The 22,057-nt window shown below is 36.9% G+C and overlaps 1 protein-coding gene across 2 annotated transcripts in view; it reads left to right on the top strand.

The window, feature by feature from the left end:
- LOC117415971 (coiled-coil domain-containing protein 6) overlaps positions 1–22,057 on the top strand; it is a 35,268-nt gene that overhangs the window by 1,250 nt on the left and 11,961 nt on the right. The window contains exons 2-9 of one of the 2 annotated variants that reach the window (XM_059026450.1): positions 6,975–7,124; positions 12,818–12,946; positions 14,835–14,938; positions 15,901–16,061; positions 16,826–16,982; positions 17,690–17,790; positions 19,232–19,338; positions 19,428–20,940. In XM_059026450.1, the coding sequence (XP_058882433.1) occupies positions 6,975–7,124; positions 12,818–12,946; positions 14,835–14,938; positions 15,901–16,061; positions 16,826–16,982; positions 17,690–17,790; positions 19,232–19,338; positions 19,428–19,463 (945 nt within the window). In that variant the 3' untranslated portion in view covers positions 19,464–20,940. Of the gene's footprint in view, positions 1–6,974; positions 7,125–12,817; positions 12,947–14,834; positions 14,939–15,900; positions 16,062–16,825; positions 16,983–17,689; positions 17,791–19,231; positions 19,339–19,427; positions 20,941–22,057 lie in introns of those variants that run through there. The other variant, XM_034026954.3, reaches the window with a different exon arrangement.

Genomic DNA, 22,057 nt, shown 5'->3' with positions numbered 1-22,057 from the left:
TTTACGTTGATTTCATTGATTTTGGAGTGGATTCATTACTTAGACTGTCAGTTAAATGCAATGAAAATAGTTGACTATATTTACATAAATTGCTATTCCTGTAAATGTTGTTACAAAAACACTATATATCTTTTTTTTTTTTGCCTCCCCAAGCTACAGCAGATCTTCAAAAAAAAAAAACAATAACCTTCCTGGCTGTGGGTAGTAGAAAGATCATGTCTGTTTATTTCAAAATTGTGTGCTGGCAGCTGACAACCTTTAGGGAATGTAAATAAACTGGCAAAACAACAAGGCATGGCCTCTGAAGTAGCATCTACAGAAGGCTAAACTATGGAAGAATGTAAGTAAATAACCACTCTGGAATCATAGTTTAGTATAATTTGAATCATTTCAGCTTTAACTGTGGGGTACATACAACAGCAAATAACTAAATTAGGAATTTAATGGAACAAAAAACGTGATTTGATTTGCAATGCATTTTTACTTACTAGCGGAATATCCAATTTTGAATTTGGAAGAGGTTAGAATGGTGCAAGCACTAACATGTTTCTTCTGTTCTGTAGAAAAATACTGAGACTGTTAACTGAATAATGGTATTGTATACAAATATAGTGGAGTTCAATATTACCCAAATCTCAGTTTATGCACCTACTGTACATAGCAGGTCAAGCACAGGGTGGATTTTACCATTTTTTAATGTTAGGAGGGAAAGTAGGGAACAGTGTGTGTTTTCTGGTCGTCTTGAAAATATACCATGTGGTTTAATACAGTAGGGACATAGTTTATAATGGAAGTGAACACAAAGAAGTCAAACTCTCTGGCGGCCTGACTCCCTTCATCAGGTTTCCCTTCACTGTGTTTAAAGTGCCCAAGGTTTTTTTTTTATGTTAAAAATAGGTGTCATCTTGTATGTCCATGTTGAAAATACCCGCCCAAACTTTCCACTGCCAACAGCAGCTGGTTATGTGTCACCTGCATTAAAAACTGGAACAAATATAATTGAAGAAGACCAAGTACTTTGATTGATAAGTAAGTGGTATGTTTTGTGAAAACAGAAAACAATTTTCTGCTTGCTTGTATATGGTCAAGAACTACATACAGTACAGTACAAAGCTTAATATGCTGTTACATTCAGATTTGTTTTCATTTTCAAACAAGCCAATTAACTTATTCAGTATGACAGGACTTTTACATTTTACACAGCATACATTTTACACAGCATTTACTCAGTACTGGTCCTCAAATAAAGTACTGTATTATAGATAGAGGGTTGCTTGCCTCTTCGATTCCCTTTGAGAACTCCGTATTGTGAATGTGCTCGTGATGCATATTCATAGTTAGTCATTTCCTGTTGCTGGAGTACATGTTCTTGATTATAGGAGTAGGTCATTCAATTTCTGCTGAATTTAAAAATAATCAGGCCTACATGTTTATTTTATAATTTTCCTAAGGCTTTGGTCACCACAGTTTTGTTTCTTGTTATTGAAATAGTTTAAATTACTTTCCAATTGGAATGCACTGTATGTATTTTCGTTTTGGTAGCCTTCTACTTTCTACATCTGCAATCATGTTTCTTTATCAAGCAAAATTTTGTATATTCCTGATGGCAGATATGAGTTAAAATAATGTATCCTTACTTGTGTAATGACTGGCAACAACCTTTTTACTGTATAAAATGCCGATGCAGTAACACACGCAGTCTCTAAAATCCTCACACCGGCCTATATATATATTAGTCATTTAAGCACTGTGATCGTGTGGTTTGCAGTGCTCAGCTGATGCAGGTGCTCCAACAATGACAGACACAAAGTTTACGGTTCAAACAGTTCTTTATTTTCTCTTGGTTTGCTTGAGGCCGTTAAATACTAATGCTGGCTCTACACAACGATGTGTATTGCCAGCGTATAAACCACGGGGTTCAGTCCCGAAATAATAATACAAAGAACAACATACAACACAGACATGATCACGTCTCCTGACAGTGAGTGCTCTTAGTGCAGGTGCGGTGCAAGGCAGTTTGTAGTGACAGTCGTGAAGTGTAGTCCAGGCTTGATGCTGGCCTGTAGCAACAGCTCCCGGTTACAAACATTTGTCTAACAGTGACAAACACAGACAGTTAGTTTCCACAGACAAACAAAACACTTAACATTTGTTTATCACAGTCCATTTCCTTTCTCGGTCATACTCATAACCACATCAGAGGAACAGATTGCATCATCACATCCCCAATTATACCCTTATTCACGCCCCCTGCGATAGCTAGTTCAATCACTTCTCCTCCAATCCATGACTAACACATCGCATACCGCTTTAGGGAGATGACTTTGGGCATTGTGACTCCGCCCCCTTCCTGGATGGCTGGTTCTGACTGACCCTGGAATGAACTGTCAGACCATCCAGTACGAGGCACTCTGTTCCTGTTAAAGTGCCCTCACAGGTCGGGAGGAGATTGTTGACTAGGATTCATTCGCCCTCTGTCACAAGCACTCATTGATTTGTGCTGTTACCTGCCACCCAGGCATTTACTATCTGCATAAAGTCAGAAATGCAAATGCTATTACTTTATGATATGCTACAACATTATTGTTCATGAGACATCAGGGCTTGAATTTCAACGCAAGATTTCGGGAATCGCGCATTTTCCAAGTTGCTCCCGCATATCTGCAACTTTCAGTGCAGGAAAATCCTGCAGAGATATTTTAAGACACCAAGCTACTGTGTTTTCCACCCAATTTAGAATGCCTGAAACGCTACAACAATCTCTAAAGAAGTGTGTGTCAGTCCCGAAAGCACTATGAGCCGCATTCTGAGTAGTTCTGGTTAAATAAATAAATAAATAAAAGTAGTGATGGAAGACTTTATTCTCTCGTACATGATTCTCAGCCGCTATCTTTAAGGATTATAGAAACTCAGTACACTGCAGTAAGTAAACAGTTTTTTTTTTTTTTTAAAAAGACAATATTAAGTCTATCCGTGTTGTTTTGCAAGCGGTGACTTTCGCTTTAACTCTTAAAACTCAGCCCCATTCATTTTGGGGCGCCAGCGCACCGAAGGTTACGCACATATTACTCAGGCACTGTAAAAGCCACCTACCTGGCTTGTTTAAAAGTACAGACTCGGGGCTTTCCAAAGACGTATTCAGTGTATTCGGTACTCCTAGCCGGAACTACGATCGCCTGAAGTTAAGCCTCTCATCATGTGACAGAGTTCACAGCTTAGGCTAGCAGCTAAACTGAAAGGGGTGGTATCATTGGAAAGCTTAGAAGCTCAGCTTCCCCCCCCCCATGTTCATTTCATATTGCGGTTCAATAGTGCAGGGTTTTTTTGATTACTGTGATTACAATATATATATAGCAGTGATAAAAATGATTTTTTTGGAAAAGCGTTTTTTTTTTTTAAACGTATATTCTCATCTCTACCACATATAGTATGCCTGATCCTGTTGCAACTTACATAATTTGAAAGGACATTTTGTGGCCTTTCATTTGGTATGTTACATGCATGCAGTACAAACTATCCAGTAGTTAAACATACATAAATGAAAACAGTGAAAAACAGGCAGAATAGGGCTGTAAAAAGAAATGGAGCGCTGGTATAAAAGAAAAGCACCTTTTTCTTCTGCTGCATGCAAAAACTTCACGTCAAGCAATGGCAAAAGCAATGGAGAGTGCTCTGTGTCACAGTGATGAACAGCTGTTAGGTCTCCTGAAAGCAGCTTATATTAAAGCAACACCAGTGTGAAAGTATTGCAATTTTAAGCATAGAATCAGATCTCCTTATACCACATATGATCATAGAATATATTTGTGTAATGTGATTTACGATAGGTGATTTTTACTAAGCTGTAAATTAAAATATATATTTGAAGGATATTCACAATCCATATACAGATCGCTTTACTTCATTTAATGTGGTCCTATGGAACATTCTGATTTATATACACTGTGGTAATTTGCGCTATTCATTCAAATTAAAACTGTTTTTTTTAATGTACAGTATAAATAAACAGCTACTCGACCAAATTCTCACTACTTAAACATTTGAGAGGGGACTGGGAGGTGGTGCGATTTGTCTGTGAAATAGCGGTTATTTGATGTTAGTATTGGGGGACGAGTTGTTGTGCACCCATAAAGGATGTTAAGTTGTTCAGCTCAGAAAAATGTCATAGTCAGTTGCCAATTACAAAAGGAGACTTTAGATTACATCTGAATTAGTGCAAGCTAGCCAGCCTGTGCTCAGCAGAATTATTCAACCCTGTGCTTAGTTGGGTAAATAAAAGCAGTGTTCACCTTTTACTCTAAAAGCTAAATGGAGCTGGCAGAATCCATAGAAGACGACATTTTCAGCATTCAGCAAGAAGCAGTTTCTAGTAGTTCATCAGCATTTTTAACATTTGTGTTATCTGTATTGGTTTCAAAGGAAAGGGGGTTGTTGATTTAGGGGAAGACCAATGTGCCAATGTGTAGGGGGCAGCATGTATTTGAATTGAAACTCTGCTCATCCAAAAAGCAGCAGCATGTGGCACTGTCATAACATATTCCAACTTGACCTTGAGGTCAGAATCCTTAGCAGAGGTAAATAGACCATGCCCAGTTTGTCAAGATAAGCACTACAGTATTTGGAAAATGTTTTGTGTAAATAGGTGGTGCTCGGTTTAGCATTTTGGCTCCAAGATCAAAGAGACTTTTGTTAATAGGATTTCAGCTTGTTAATTTGAGTGACACCAATATAAACTATCAAACAATGGGCTCACTTTTGTTTATTTTTTTATTATAATTAGTTGGAGCGATCAAATTTTTAGTGAAGCAGCTGAAAAATGTACCAGATTTCACAACACTGGGCAGGTCTGTCTTGCAGGAAAGATGGAAAGTGGAGGTGCTTGTTTTTCAGTGTTACATATTTTCATATACTGTAGAGGCTACATGCTTGAAATAGCTTCCTAGGTCTACATTATCTCACTACCACATTACATTTGTCTCCTGATTTAGTTTTAAGTGCTGGTTTTCATTGTCATATATTCTGATAATCATGCTGTTCCATATGCTGTGAATGTAAAGTAGGCAGTGTTTTCACAGTTGGTATTTTGTACCTGTGGCGGGGGATGTACATGCATTGTTTATTTATTTATTTATTTATTTGTATCCAGTATTATCACTACAGTAATATCACATTAAATCCTTCTTGATTTACAGGTTTGCTTGCATAAACGCTGTTTGTATCTTATGATATGAACTAATAACTCTGGATTGAACTATCAAAGCAGAAACATGCTGTTTTGTGTTTTTGTGTGCTAATGTTTTACTGTAAACATGTTAAGTATGTGCCTAGCTTTTTGCATTAGTCAAAATATTGCATTTTTATCACCTAAATTTAATTTATGTTTCACAAGAGAACCTTTTTTCATACTACTTTTGACTGAAGTGTTTTAGTTGATCAGTTGTTTAGTAATATGTACGGTAACCCATGTTGTAGATTTTACTGTGTCATCTCTTCAAACATCTCGAATCTCTTCAAATTCCTGACTATTCTCATTTTTCATGAAGTTACTGGAATGATGCATACTGGGTATAGAGTACAGGAACCATTTACCAGAATCCATTTTTGGTGTGAATTGTATAGAATACTGTAAAACACTTCTTTACTGAATGTAAATATATTTTCTACATCCTGGTTAGTTCTCGTTTGTCCCTATTCAATAAGTTTAGCTCCAGTGAGGGAGAGGGGACTGGAATAACCTTTCCTTTCACCTCAGATAAACTAATATCCCTGTCCCTCCTGCAGAGCTTGGTTGAAATCTGCAAACAACTGATGCAGTGCTGAATTCAGAATCCAGCCAAAGTGGAAATGCTCTCATGTGTACCTTTCTACACTTATTTGATATATCACTTTGCAGTTTATTTCTGTTAAGTCATTTTTGTAGATCTTGTTTTGCCCTTGGTGGTATATCATTAATTAAACTCTGTATTGATATTTTTTTCCAAAACGTATCACTTTGGCTGGATCTTTGGTTCTACTTAGAATGTTACATATTGGCATTTGACCTTGGCTGCAGATACTGTAAGCAAGGGCTTCTGTATGGCATCTTTATTTGTCTGAAAATTACCTCCATGGTGAACTTGGTTATTGAGAAGGCATGTGAAGGGTGGATGGACGGCATTGTTTTAATAACGCAGTACCTAATGTAGCCACATAAAGTTATTGTGCAGATAATGCACAATAACAGATTATGTGCAGATTATGTTTCTGGGGTTTGTCCAATTGGAACTTTTCATGGCTTTTATAAAAAATTAAAAGAATAGTGCCCAGAGTAGTGGGTGCAATTATTTTATAGTGGCTTAAGGTATATTGAAGTTCCTTGATTTTACTGACACAAGATACTTTGAAATGATCTTTCTAGGCCATTTCCTCTTCATGGTTTAAGAAACCACAATACTGTACATAAATGTTTCTCTTTTATGATGGGTACAATCCAGGCATTTCTTTGCAAATAACTACTATATACACTAACCAGTGATGGTGAATATAAATATGTTTATTTTTTTCTGTACTGTAGTATGGGATCTATTGCAGTTTGAAATCAGCCTGGTTTGTTTCCATTGGCAGCAGTCAGAGATCAAAGCGGTTTGAATTAAGATTACATTGAAGTGCATGGACATCAGTTCAAATTGCTATACATGTGTCTTAAATTATTCCCCTAAAAACATTTCTCACAACCTACACTGTGTTGAAATACATAGATATACATTTGAAATAAAGCAAAGTTTTATTCAAACTGAACTACTGTTTGACAAGAAAATGCAATTTAATTGTTTCTCATCATTAAACTGGGTTACAAACCTTCATAACTTTGCCAAAGTGCTTGTCGGTCTATTGCTGGAACTCATGAGGGTGAATGGAGATATAGTCGTCTCTCTCTCACGCTCCATTTTAACAGCTGGTTGTTTTAATTAATTTGTGTGTTTTGTATTTTTCAGCAAGCCAGAGCAGAGCAGGAAGAGGAATTCATCAGCAACACACTGTTTAAGAAGATCCAAGCCTTGCAGAAAGAAAAGGAAACGCTTGCTGTGAATTATGAGAAGGAAGAAGAGTTCCTTACAAATGAACTGTCCCGCAAACTTATGCAGGTAAAATTGCCTGGTCAGGTTAAAAAGGAGAGAGCACCAGCATTGAGCTGTCCTGCTCTTCCGTGTTCTATTTACAACATATCTGTTTCCGAAGCTGCTTGCAGACTTCTCACACGGCTACGCCTTTTTGCTCATAGGAGTTAGTGGCAGCTAGCAGGTTACACACAACTTTCCAATGTTATATCATGTTACAGCAGTATGATTCACCAAATTTGTATTAAACCTGAAGAAACCTAGTCATACTTTTTTGGTTCAGTTATTGCATTGGGACCAGCAGTTACAGTAAACAGTTGCATCATACTGAACCGGACCCTTGTTGACACATAAAATTGACACTAAGTGGCTCAAGTTTGTCCTGTGAAGCTAATTTATCTGCTTGATTTTTAGTTACTTGAGTGTTTTAAGTTAATACACATGCAGATGTTAATGAATTGAAGCAGTGCTGTTGCAGTTTTCACTGAAATGTATTTGTACATTACTAATGATTTATTTTTCATTGTTGTCATAAGACATCAGGATCTTATCACCTGCCTAAACGTTAGAACACCAATGTGCAAAACACCTAATCATGTTCACATTGAAACAATAAGAATGAGAAATGCCCCCATCCCACATTTGAAGTGAGCTGCACACAAAAGGTCTGTGGGAAATGTGTTTATATGTAGTATATCTCTTATTAAATCTATAATGTCTTTTTTTTTACCCTTTTTTAAAGTAATTAAAACCAGATAAGGTGTGTAATTTTCTAAGCCAGGCATGTAGGATACAAGACGATGTGCAATAAATGATTCCTAAATTGTCCAAGATCTTGATTTATGTTTAGATGTTCCATTATCAGTCTTACTTGTTCCAGATATTCAGATCCGCTGCAATTTCATTTATTTTAGTCCCATTCTGTGGGTTTTTCTAGTAGAGATGTGCTTTTGGTACATTTTTATGAACGTTTAACCCTTTGCGGTCCATTTATTAATTGCGCGTCAGGCACGCCAGATCTAATTAATTTTCACACGCGCAGTTAATTTTAGACGCGCTGTTTAAAAGTATTTTTTTCCCACAGTCAAACTGGTTTAAATGGCCCTGCATATCAACAAAGCACTCGCTAGGCATCTCCAGCCCCACCCCACCCTTTCGTTTGCTATAGCGTTCACCTGTGTAAGAAATAAATAATAATAATAATAATAATAGTCGTACATACCGATCGATCATCTCCGGATCACTCGTTTTATCACCAAACTCCTCAATAATGCGATCCAAGTCATTATTTTATTACTATTACATCTCAAAAAAGCTCTGCAAATGTCCGTGTTTTCTGTGCGCTGATTCAGTCAGCCAACTTGTTTACTTCAGACTGCCCCCGTTATCTGATACCTGATACCATGTATGACTATTCATGAGATACGCCTTTTTTTTTTTCGACTTGTCTCAGCTCCTGTCGCTCCCACTCGGCAATTGAATGGTTTTCTTGGCTTTTTCCGGAGAAAAAACGACTAGACACCCGTTTATTGCGTTGCTATAATGATGTCGGACCCAGTCCGACAAAGGACCTGTGAGGAATAATTGCAATGTCGGACCCAGTCCGACAATGGACCGCAAAGGGTTAAATGCTATTCAGGTGTATGGCAAAGTGGTTTGTAGTGTAGAGGTGATGTGATTACGAAACAGAAGATAGACAACAAAGTTTACGATCCAAACAATGGTTTATTTTTGTAATCCCGGTCTGACGACCGCAAAGAATAATCTCAGCCAATACACAGCAATGTGTATTGCACTGTGTCAAACAACAGGTTACAGTCCCGAAATATTAAACACAGTATAACACACACGTGCAAGTGGTGAAATACAATTTATTTATGTATAGTTGTGAAGTGTTGTCCGGGTTTTTGCTGGCCTTAAGCGACAGCTCCCGGTACGTGTTAGGCGTCTAATAAACAAACAAGTATATAATTAGACACGACAAAACAAACAAACAAACACTCACGGTACAATTTTGGTTCTCCTTTAGTGGTTCGCTCTTAACCATAACAAAGGAACAGAACAACAGCCATGTCCCCTTTTGTACCGTCAGTCACTCCCCCTTGGTTAGCAAGTGCAACAGTTTCTCCTCCAATCCGCGGTTGCCACATAGCTTCCCTTCTGGGGCGAAGACTTGGTGTACCATTGCTCTGCCCCCTTTGTAGATGGCTGACTTCCACCTTTCCCTGGAATTAATTGTCAGACCATCCAGTCCAGGGCTGTCTGTTCCCTTTACACAGCGCCCTCACAAGTCGGGAGGGAGATTTATTTTATTTAATTTTTTAAATAAAAGGGAAATCCATTTATTGTTGTTTTTTTAATATCCCCTTCTGTTGACAGATGCATACCAAACCCACTACAGCATGAACAGACAGTGTACTAATGAAGCGCCAGATCGACCGAGAATAAAACCCGCCCCAGTGTCGATCTTTCTGTTGCACCAATTAGAAAAACTACTTGGAGGCAATAGCCAAACCCCATCCTTTTTATACTATCCGCCATTACCGTGGCATCACAGAAGTTGGAAATGCAGCGGGCTACTATATATGATGATAAATTACTAAAATTAATACTTTAAAAAATATGCGTTTTGCCAGGTGACCGGTTATACGTCTAGCATATTATTTGATGTTTAACCACTTCTTTAGAGTTTAAACGTTTAGAATTCCCATCCCTAGTCTCTATAGCTGGCCTGCTTGACGTGGATTAAACTATTTTAAAAGCCTGTGTGTGCCTGTATGTTATTAACTGTTTGTCTAATTCCACAGTATCAAATTCCAAACTCAGGTGCCAAGAAAGAGATGTCTCTGAAATGGATGGCTTTAGTCTTGTTTTTTGTTCTTTGTACAATGTGTCCAGTATATGGGCTGTTACTTTGGTTCCATTAAAGAAAGTTGCTGGAAATATCTAGGGCTGTAACGAAGGGTGCATTTTGACCTTCGAAGGTTCGAAACTAATACTAATTTGCATAATTTACTGGCGACATCACCATAGTTACTCATTTATATTTGATTGAAAATCCTATTATCATACAAGTAATCCATATACAGTGGCTCTCAAAAGTATTCACCCCCTTGGACTTTTCCACATTTTATTGTGTTACAACATGGAGTCAAAATGGATTTAATTAAGAGTTTTTGCCACTGATCAACACAAAAAAAGTCCATAATGTCAAAGTGAAAAATAAAATCTACAAATTGTTCTAAATTAATTACCAATACAAAACAGAAAATAATTGATTGCATAAGTATTCACCCCCTTGAGTCAGTATTTGGTAGAGGCACCTTTGGCAGCAATTACAGCCATGAGTCTATTTGGATAAGTCTCTACCAGCTTTGCACATCTGGACACTGCAATTTTTGCAAAATTGCTCAAGCTCCGTCAAGTTGGATGGGGACCTTTGGTGAACAGCAATTTTCAACTCTTTCCACATATTCTCAATTGGATTGAGATCTGGGCTTTGACTGGGCCACTCCAGGACATTGACCTTTTTGTTTTTAAGCCACTCCAGTGTGGCTTTGGCTGTATGTTTGGGGTCATTGTCCTGCTGGAAGATGAATCTTCTCCCAAGTCCCAGGTCTCTTGCAGACTTTTCCTCCAGGATTTCTCTGTACTTTGCTGCATCCATTTTGCCCTCTATCTTCACAAGCTTTCCAGGCCCTGACGCAGAGAAGCATCCCATAGCATGTTGCTGCCACCACCATGCTTCACGGTAGGGATGGTTTTCTCAGGATGATGTGCGGTGTTAGGCTTGCGCCAAACATAGCACTTAGCGTTGAGGCCAAAAAGCTCTATTTTGGTCTCATCAGACCATAGAATCTTCTTCCACTTGGTCTAAGAGTCTCCCACATGCCTTCTGGCAAACTCTAGCCGAGATTTGATGTGAGTTTTTTTCAACAATGGCTTTCATTTTGCCACTCTCCCATAAAGGCCAGTTTTGTGAAGCACCCGGGCTATTGTTGCCATATGCACAGTGTCTCCTAGCTCAGCCGTGGAAGACTGTAACTCCTTTAGAGTTGCCATAGGCCTCTTGGTGGCCTCCCTGACTAGTGCCCTTCTCACCCAGATACTCAGTTTTTGAGGACAGCCTGTTCTAGACAGATTCACAGTTGTGCCATATTCTCTTCATTTCTTAATAATGGACTTTACTGTGCTCCGGGGGATATTCAATGCCTTGGAAATGTTCTTATATCCTACCCCTGATTGGTGCTTTTGAAGAACCTTATTTCCGGATTTGCTTTGAATGTTCCTTCGTCTTCATGATGTAGTTTTTGTTGGGAAATGTACTAACCAAGTGTGGGACCTCCCAGAGACAGGTGTATTTAACCTGAAATCATGTGAAACACCTTAATTGCACACAGGTGGACTCCATTCAACTAATTATGTGACTTCTAAAGACAATTGGTTGCACCAGAGCTTATTTAGGTGTGTCATAGCAAAGGGGGTGAATACTTATGCAATCAATTATTTTCTGTTTTATATTTGTAATTAATTTAGAACAATTTGTAGATTTTATTTTTCACTTTGACATTATGGACTTTTTTTGTGTTGATCAGTGGCAAAAACTCCTAATTAAATCCATTTTGATTCCATGTTGTAACACAATAAAATGTGAAAAAGTCCAAGGCAGGTGAATACTTTTGAGAACCACTGTAAATGGAATAAAACATTAACATGTAGTTTAAAAATACGTTTATATAGAACAGTAATCATTTTTTATCATTTAAATACAAATAAAAATACATGTAATGATCCTGCTTTTAAAATAGTGGTTTTGTGTTTCTACCTAGCAACATGACCTGAATGCCGTAGATAAAAAATAATCTGGTGGTTGACAATTAATTGTGTGAGCCATAATAACCGTGGATGTAGTAATCCCACTGTGGCACTGGTACAGTAGTTTAATATTAGATACACCGGCACATACGTCGCACCGGTGTATTAGTCGCTCCCCCTTTTTAAGGGGTCCTCGACTTAAGCAATGTTTTTTCCGGTACGTGCATTTTATGCTTCTTAGTTACTCTAACATATTGCTTCTCTTACGCCTTGTACACTAGGTATTCAGTACTTATTTTATTGAAGCAATATTGCCGCTATCAGTACCCCCCAGTGCTTTGGTATTATACCTTGCTCCAGTGCACGGCAGTGGCATCCTTGGTAAAGAGGTGCTACGTATAACGATCTGGTAGTAGATTTTAATACAACAATTTTTGTTTAAGTAATAAGCATTATATAAATCAAAAGATCAAACTTTGCAGTGACATTTAATGTGTGATTTATAGTATTCACACATTGTCAAAAGAATACTGCAGATTGTTGCATTCTAACTAATTCTTGCTTTTCTGCATTCACCTAATGATTTTCTTTATAGCAGGTTTTAGGTACTCTTTAAAAATGCAGATCCTATATGCATTGATCATGTCTGCCTGGCACACTGTAAGAAAACAATGACTAGGTAGGCTTGGTGGTGCAGTGGTTAAAGAAAAGGGTTTGATACCAGGAGGTTCCCGGTTCAAATTCCTGTTCAGCCACTGACTCACTGAGCAAGTCACTTAACCTCACTCTGCTCCGTCCTTCGAATAAGAGGTCCTATTGTAGTGTCATTCACCACTTGGTCTCTAAATTGCACTAAAAGAATGTCTTCATTTAAATGTATTTGTTATTGTTGTTTTTCTGTTTAGTTGCAACATGAGAAGGCAGAACTTGAACAGCATTTAGAGCAGGAACAAGAGTTCCAAGTGAACAAACTGATGAAGAAAATAAAGAAACTGGAGAATGACACTATATCCAAGCAGCTCACACTGGAGCAGGTAACACCTCACACTGTTTAATAGAAACCCAGCCTGTCTGCTGCAGCACAGAAAGACAGCTCTTTTTTTTCAATCATTAACTTTTTGTGTTTGTTTGATTTGGAATTTCACTTCCTTAGTTGCACCAAAGTGAGAGACAAATTTCTCAAATGTTTTTAACTAAATAGTTTCAGTTTCTTATCTCTGCCAGATTATATACTAGATTAGTTTACTGGTCTGCAGTTCTGAGTGGAGCTATCTTTACTGCTAGAGCGGTATGCAGTTTTGAGTGGTGTTATCTAAGGCTGGGGTGATGCCTAATTTCTCACTATCGATATGTCGTTCTCCAGAAAAGCTGATGCATTGATTCATCGACGTTATGAAAGGGTTAAAAAAATATGTGGAGCTGTGGATTACTGTGTAACATTGCAAGTAACGCTTTAAAAACTGTTATGCATATTCAATTGATTACATCAGTTTATGTATATACAGTAGTAATTGTAATATATATATATATATATATATATATATATATATATATATATATATCAAATTTTTTTTTTTTTAAACCTTCGTATTGATTTGTCCCAAAAAAACAGTAGTTTAAATCCATAACCAGTCAGAGTAACAATCAATCAAGAGAAAAACTATGTAGGACATTTTACTAAAACGCAAACAATAACACCAGTGCGTTTCTAAAACGCAGATGTAAAAGACAACATTTCCCCTTGTCATCCCAATCCAATAATTTTGTTTATATTACAAAATAGTTGTATGCAATGAAACGTGTAAAAATGGTTCCACTACTCCCTGCATCCTCTTTAAAAAAATAAATAAATAAATAAATTATATAAAAAAAAGCAGCGGAGGTCTTAGTATCCCATATAGAACTGCGCACGTCTCTGGTGGCGACTCACTAATCTGTATCAGAGCATCTTACCTATTTACTCTCAGCCAAGAATTTGGACAAGTAAAACACATGCTCAAAATATCGTGGTTTTAAGACCATGGATGAGGCCTGCAGGGTTTTTATTGAGAACTATTCCGACATCTTTATCTTTATCGACCTCTGCATCACGCAAATTAGTGGTGTTTGGGATACTTACTTTCTTTACTTTTCTTTCTTGCCGTCTTACTTTAGAAATCAATTGTCAAACATCGAAAAGCACTGTAGCTCAGTCGATACAGTGTTTGTAATTCTAGCACAATGCTCTTAACTCCTGCACAGATCCAATCCCATCAGTAAACACTCACAGGGGCGGGGCAGGGGGTGAAGGTGAGCTCAATCGCATGCAGAGTCAGTGAGTCAGACCTGAGGGGAGCAGAGAAGCTCTAAACAATGCAAAAAATAATGGCCAATTCCAAATTTAATAAAAAGTAAAAGCTTTTCTTTGCTTAAACCCTTTACACAAAAACAGTGCACAGGCTTGACTATCGATAGTTGTCAAACGATACAATGCACAATAAATCGATGTATCGCCTCAGCCTTAGTGTTATCTTTCCGAGCCCTGTACACAGATCTGTAACATTGAATGTGTTTATATAAAATTATCACCACAAACATTTGGACCAAATAACTACTCCTTTTGTATTTTCCAGGACAGTTAACCATGTAACTGGTATTTGAGTGAAATAGGCTTTCCATTAGTCAGATTAAATCACGCATTTATTTTATTTATTTAACCTATCAACAGATTGATCATCCGTAAATACAAACTGTTAAGTTAAACCTTTTGTATTGCAATAAGCGAGTGAAAAAATATTGCTGTTTGTCTCCCCCTTGTGGACTTGGCTAAAATTGATAAAATATAAATAATATATTGTTGTTTAGTTCATTACTGTGCTCTATCCTTTGAAAAACAAACTTGGTGTGGGCTGCAAAAAAATCCTACTTGATTTGTTTCTGCAGCTGAGACGTGAGAAGATTGACCTTGAAAATACATTGGAGCAAGAACAAGAAGCACTAGTAAATCGCCTCTGGAAACGGATGGACAAGCTAGAGGCAGAGAAAAGGTCTGTATTTCAGATCATGAATCATCCCTGTGAGGGGGCGCTTGTATGATTTTGAAAGTCTGCCTCACCCACACCTACAACTGTTAATAAACCATTGAAGCTGGGGAAATACCTCGGGCAAAATCTTTTTAGCAACCTTGACATGTCACCTAAGATAGCTGCCCTATTGGGATCATATGACGTTTTAGTTTCAATATGATAAAGACCAAATGCTTCTAGATATTGTCTTCGTACTTGGTACACAGCTGTATTTTTTTTAAATTATTTTTGCAAAGCTGCTGTTGCCACAGTGTCAGAGCATTGTATTTTAGAAACCATTTGAGGTGGTGACTTGATGTTTGCAGGGCTATATAAACCCTGCATGGTAAATGTGTTTCTTACCATGGTATTTACTTCTGATTGCCTTTACTTACAGAAGTTGCATTCTCAGTGTTTCAGTAAAAATTAACCCTTTCTCTACTGCATTGCCATATCACCGATGTAGACCACACTCATAGTTGGTAGACTGCTGTGTTCTAATATAAACTCAGATATTAACCATTTCCCTTTTCCCTCCCATTTTTAGTTTGTTTGGGTTATGGACACAAGGGTGTTTATATAGCCACAGACATGGTTCAACTTCTGTCTTTTTAATACAGAATGTTATTTGATCAATGTAAATCCAGACTAGTATATGTGCAGTGTGTTTTTAAAAGCAGAGTCCTATAGGCTGTTTATACAAGTCATCTTGCGTTGAATACATTTTTCATATTCAACACTTTTTACTGCTTACGATTGTAAGTCGCCCTGGATAAGGGCGTCTGCTAAGAAATAAATAATAATAATAAAAAAAATAATAATATTATTTGGGGGATCTGTCTTGCATTCACTCAATACTTTCTTTTTCATATATTTTGCAGAATATTACATGATACATTGAATGTTGTTTTTATTACACTGTATAAACATCCATTTCTTTACAGAATTCTGCAGGAGAAACTAGATCAGCCAGTATCTGCCCCACCATCACCCAGAGACATATCGATGGAAATTGACTCCCCAGAAAACATGATGCGGCATATCAGATTTTTAAAGAACGAAACGGAGAGGCTGAAGAAACAGCTCCGAACTGCTCAGTTACAACGTACGTGAAAGCACTTCTATCCATTAAATGGAAATGTATTTAATTTCATTTTCCAGCAGTAGATAGGTCAATACACATGAAAATTCTGTATATGCTCCTTTTTCTGATGAGTATTTTGCTACATAAATAGCTTCCCCTGCCTCTTGTTGCAGTACTGTATATCAACCCCAAGAGGGTGCCACACTCTTTGTAAATGTATATGAACAGTGAAAATGCTGCTTTTTTCTCTTTTGCTAGATACCTAAACTTTTTTTGCTTTGGCTCTTATCATAATGTAAATCTTTCACCACTGAAAGGAAATGAGTAACTTCACGGTTATTTTTTAACCATGTCAGCATGGTTATTAACAACAAGAATTGTCTTGTTTTTTTTTTTTGTTGCACATCTACATTTTCATACAAGCGGAGTTTGCTTTCAAGTGAACTTGGTCCTTTTGCAGTGAAGTGTGATGTGAATTCAAAAGGATTTTATCCACGACTAAATTTAACTGAAAGTCGTTGTCATTGAATTTTACTAAGTTTCTTGAAGTATTTCAATATTATTATTATTATTATTATTATTATTATTATTATTATTATCATTATTATTATTACTACTACTACTACTACTATTGGCTGTTTTTATGGTTGATCATAAATTAATGTTAGAGTGCTTTTCAAGTTGGTCAGATAAGTTGCATGAGTGTCTTGAGCTGATTTGTGGAGCTTTGTAAATACTTGTAATTCCTTTTTACTGTCTAAGTGAAACTTTTGATCTTGTTCCAGATACGGAGAACAGGGCACAGTATATAGAAGAGGAACGTCACATGAGGGAAGAGAACATCCGACTCCAGAGAAAGCTGCAGAGGGAAATGGAGCGGAGAGAAGCCCTCTGCCGGCAATTGTCTGAAAGTGAATCCAGCCTTGAAATGGATGATGAAAGGTGTGTACAAAAAAAAAAAGTGTTGTTATTTGACATGCATGGTTTTCCTCGTCTAAACATTACCATTTTATAGGATTTTCCCCTACAGTTTAAACAAAAAAAAAATCTCATTAAGAGAACTTTGAATGTCTAATGCTTTAGGCTTTAAAACCAGCGCAGGGTCCTCATAATCGCACAGTACATGACAGGGCTAGTTCTATGTTATTACAAGTGTAATGTTGTTGTGAGGCACAGTTTTGGTAGAGTTGTGGCGCCACCACAGCAGCAGTTTGAATGTAAATTTGTTGGATTATAGCCTAATCCAAATGGAAACATCTATAGGAGTCCAGAGAGTGTGCATGATAGTTTGGAGAAGATGAGTGCAAAATCACTCTTTCACATTCTTACCTTGGCACTTCCAATCAAACTGCTGTAGTGGTGCCTCAACTGTAGCTAAACTCTGCCTCACTGAACAACATTCATATTACACGTGTAATACAATTAGTACTCTCCCTGCTCTGTTACTCTCCTTATAATAGGCAAAGTGTTTTTTTTCTTAAGTATGTTCAAAAAGGTGGTCAATCCCATATAATTTATAGCCCTGAATATTACCCAGGCAATTATACTAACATGTTTGTTAGTATGCTGGTATTTAGATCCGCTAGTGTTTAGAGCATTAAAATGGACCCCAATAACCTTTTTTTTTTTTTTTTTTTTTGCCCCATTAGGTATTTTAACGAGATGTCTGCACAAGGACTTCGTCCTCGCACGGTGTCCAGTCCAATACCTTATACACCATCTCCGAGTTCTAGCCGACCAATATCACCTGGTATGAACGATAATATTTACTACAATAGATTGTACTTGGGAATAACCAGGTCTCTGCTTTCATCCTATCAGATTAGGGATTGTTTAATACTGTGTACAGGAACATTCTCCCATAATGACTACCTTTGCCATCCAACAGTTATATGAGAACCAGCTCAATTGTATTGCTAATTATTGCCACAAATCATCTGGCTGTACTTCAAATACTTTATATAATTGTATTTAATTCAGCAATATGGTATTAATGATGGCCTCTAAACAGACAACAAAGCCTTAGTGTAGAAGATATAGCCTGAGGATTAAATTCTACAATTAATAAATTGACAAAATACAGGATTGTGTTAAATGTGGTTTGTGGCAGGCTGTGATAATCACAATGTAATGATGTACCATGAGATAAAGCCGAGAATCCTGTGCTGATTTTAGCTGTGATAAGCAGGGAAACATTTGAACTATATTTCAGATGTTAACACTAGAACCACCGGGTTTATGCTACTACCTAGAACCACCAGCATGATGGATACATTTTAAACAGCTTCGATATGAAAATGAAACACAAACTATCAGATACAACTCAAAGTTTTATTTATGAACATCATATCTGACATTTTCATAGCAGAAACACTTTAAATGAAAAAATAAACATAAAAAGGCTTTATTTTCAAAATTAGCGCATATAATGCATGATGTAAAAAAATGAAAAATTATAATAAAATAAACATTTCAAAAGAAGATATTGTGTAAACAGGTGTAAACTGCTATATGTACATACGAAATTGTAAAAACAAGGTAATTATTTACAAAAATAACAAGGCTTTATTTTCGAAATTAGCACATATAAATACTTATGCAACCAGTAGATTTCATTTTGTACATTTTCTTTGCAAGTTTTGCTCACATTTAATTTTTTTATAACAAAAAATCCAACCCCAACCATGTAAATATAGCAATTCTAGTTATGCTCCTGCTCCAGATTCAATTCAAACACTGCACAACTCGTTTCATTACTGAATTGCACCCCTGCTGCTGCAACACCTTCTTTAGATTGACTAGACTACTCTACCTGTGCTGGACCAGCTGCCGTTAAGCTCACAACATACGATCTCTTTAAAACTAAACAATTAGAAGGAAACGTAGGCATTAATTGAATATTTGTGCAGCCTCACCTAATCAAAATGACTCCTGAATTTTCTTTTACTATGTTGTAGTTCGTTTTGGTATTTGCTTCAGTTTACAAGTGAGGCTTAAGTAAACAATGGCCATAGTGAAGTTTAGTGTTTTCTGAATTTGTTTGATATGTAACTTAGCCTGAGGTGTGTTTCTTACTGTTAAGGAAATACTACAACGACTCCTGTTTGAACAGAGGATTCACAATTTCTCACGGTATAATTTGAGGTACGATATATATTTATATTGTATGTGTGTAATTTTTTTTTTGGTAGGTCTGTCGTATGCAAGTCACCCAGTTGGTTTTACACCACCAACTTCATTGACAAGAGCCGGAATGTCTTACTACAACCCCCCTGGTCTTCATGCGCATGGTGTTGCCGTGAGTATTTGTTTCTGCTTCTGTTCAATTATGCTCAAATAAAGAGTTAATGTGCAAGTAACTCCTCTTCTACATTGTTATGATTGCAGAATTTCAGTTTCTGCAATAAGAAGCACACAGAATGATTGCGAAGATTACAAAAAGGGAAGGGCGAGAGAAAGTAATGTGAAGCTACTTCCTCTTTGTCAACAAAGCAACTGTTCATTTCTGTGTGTTGGCTGAAAAAAAAGTGTTAATGTACGGGTAACATTAATTTAGCAATTGTCAAATAAAATACACTAGCTTTCGATTGTCTGCATGAAAGACACAAACTGTAAAATCCAATTTTAATACTGTGCCATACATTCTAGATAATTTAAACGGTAACTTAATTTACTGCTCTGTGCAATTAGCAATAGTGTTTTTTTGTTTTTTTTTAGATTGTAGCACTGCTTGGAATAATGATAAAAGACTGCTGGGAGTCATCTCCCTGAATGTTTTACTAATAACAAGTCTCTTTTGAGTACACTTAAAGGCATTAGCTGAAAAGTCTGTCTACTTTACTTAGTTTCTTTTAGTTTTAGAATTCTGAAGTTATGGATGGCAGGTTTCCTCTAAACCTGTGTTTGTGACAAGCATAGTTAATAGCCCTGCATTTCACAAGGAAGTTTATTAAATTTTTTTATAAGGTAGTAGTCCATTCAGATGATGTTTTCGTCTTTACAAGTGGCTTGTTTCTCTTGGGAACCATGGCTTAAAGTGCTGACTTTACTGAATTTGAAAGGCCGCTTGAACATTCAGCAAATACCAGCATCACAAAGACTGCTCATAGTCCTGGAAAACCATGCTGTTGTGTGTCCATGATGTTTGATAAGTGGTGACAATATGTACCAAGTCCAGGATGGTGCCAATCCACCAGGCTGCTTTTGCATCTAACAAAAAGAATGTTCCGATTCTCTTGGCAGGACCTGTAGGACATATTCAGTATTCAAGCATTTATATCCGATTACCAACCTAAATACATTTCTTCACTTAAACCAATAGTCTTGTTATTCAAGTTGTCAAAGAATAAAGTATTATGCTTGGGTCAGTTAGTTGGTTTAAGTGTTTCAATATTGTTACTAGCGGATTAGGCTGTGTTACCACCAAAGAAATATGTAGTATGCTAAATATATGTTTGTTTTATGTACAACTGAACTAGTTTGTTTTGGAGAGACCGCATATAACTGACTGAGGCAGAGAGTAGGGTAATGGAGAGAGTGTGAAAGTTATTAGGCAGCTATAACTTGAGCCCATGGGGTACCAGCAGGGTTTTTCCTGGCTTTTCTATTGTAGTCACTAGTGACTAATGCTTTCAATAAATTTTATTCACTGGATAAATACAGTAGTCGCTACTGATACAAAACTCCACAGTCCTCAAGGGGTGTTATGCATCCTGTTTTTATTCCACCTGTACTTTTAAATTACTATAAGATAGATAGACAGATATAATGTATATACACTGTATACTCATGTCTCCATAACATTTTGCTTCCTTGTTTATTTTGCAACTTTTCCAATTGTTTTGTAATATGACATGGCAATAAAACACAACATTGCACTAAACAGAAATATTCCAGTGTAATTCTTATAGCCTACCAAGTGCTTTTCATATAAAAATAAATCCTATTCATTTCCCGTTTTTCCTTCTCTAAATATAAGGTATAGGGAAATATATTACAGTTGTTGCAGGCAGTAACTAAAATCATATTTTAAATATAAGTGTGGTATAGAGTAACATTCCATTCATTTCTAATGTAGTCATACTAATTTACTTTCAATGACAACAAAAATCTAAAAATTGAGATGTATGTGTATATGTTCATGTATATAGTTTGTTTTGAACAGTACACATGTACTGTCTGGCAGAATATACATTTGCTTCACTTTTACAACACTGAAAAGGACTTTCAACAGCTTTGCAATACATTCAATATATCCAATATTGGAAAGCCTCCTCAAAGGCAAATTCAGGCCACAGACATGTGCATTAGCAGGTGTACACGTGTCACTTTAAGCAGTTTTCTTAGATCTTTTTTTATTACATTGTAGCAACTGAAACCACGCTTGCAGTCACCTGTTCAGATCAGTACTACATTTACAATGGAGGCGATTTTAGTTCTGCAGGGAAAGCTAGGTGGTACTGGTAGTAATTAACAGGTTTTTTTTTGGGACTGCAAATAATGGTGACTTTATTGGAGATCTATGAAATCAATGAAAGCATGTCAGGGCTAATAATTTGGCGCTTTAATTTCACGGTAACCTCTGACATGGCTGTTAAGTGAGATTTTACTTTATATGCATGAATTGAAAGCTAGGTGACTGACTTGGCTGGAACATAATTAAATCCACAAAGTCTGAATTCGGCCAGTTTTTCTTGGCAAGGTAATATGCAGTCTGCATAGCTGATCTAATGTCTTCGTTTTCTTTACTGAAGGTATTGATGATGGCACGCTCGGTACATGGCTGCATTGCTCTTGCTTCACGTTGCTGCAATGCAATAACTACAGTTCATTAGAATATTTTCTGCATCATAGACGACCTATGGGAATAGGGATTTCCAGTATGTCAGAAACTTTGCCATTATTATTATTTGTTTATTTAACAGACGCCTTTATCCAAGGCGATTTACAGAGACTGGGGTGTGTGAACTATGCATCAGCTGCAGAGTCACTTACAGCTACGTCTCACCCGAAAGACG

This window comes from Acipenser ruthenus, chromosome 7, assembly GCF_902713425.1.
Source record: "Acipenser ruthenus chromosome 7, fAciRut3.2 maternal haplotype, whole genome shotgun sequence".
Lineage (NCBI taxonomy): Eukaryota > Metazoa > Chordata > Actinopteri > Acipenseriformes > Acipenseridae > Acipenser > Acipenser ruthenus.
This window is presented reverse-complemented; position numbering and strand designations above follow the sequence as displayed.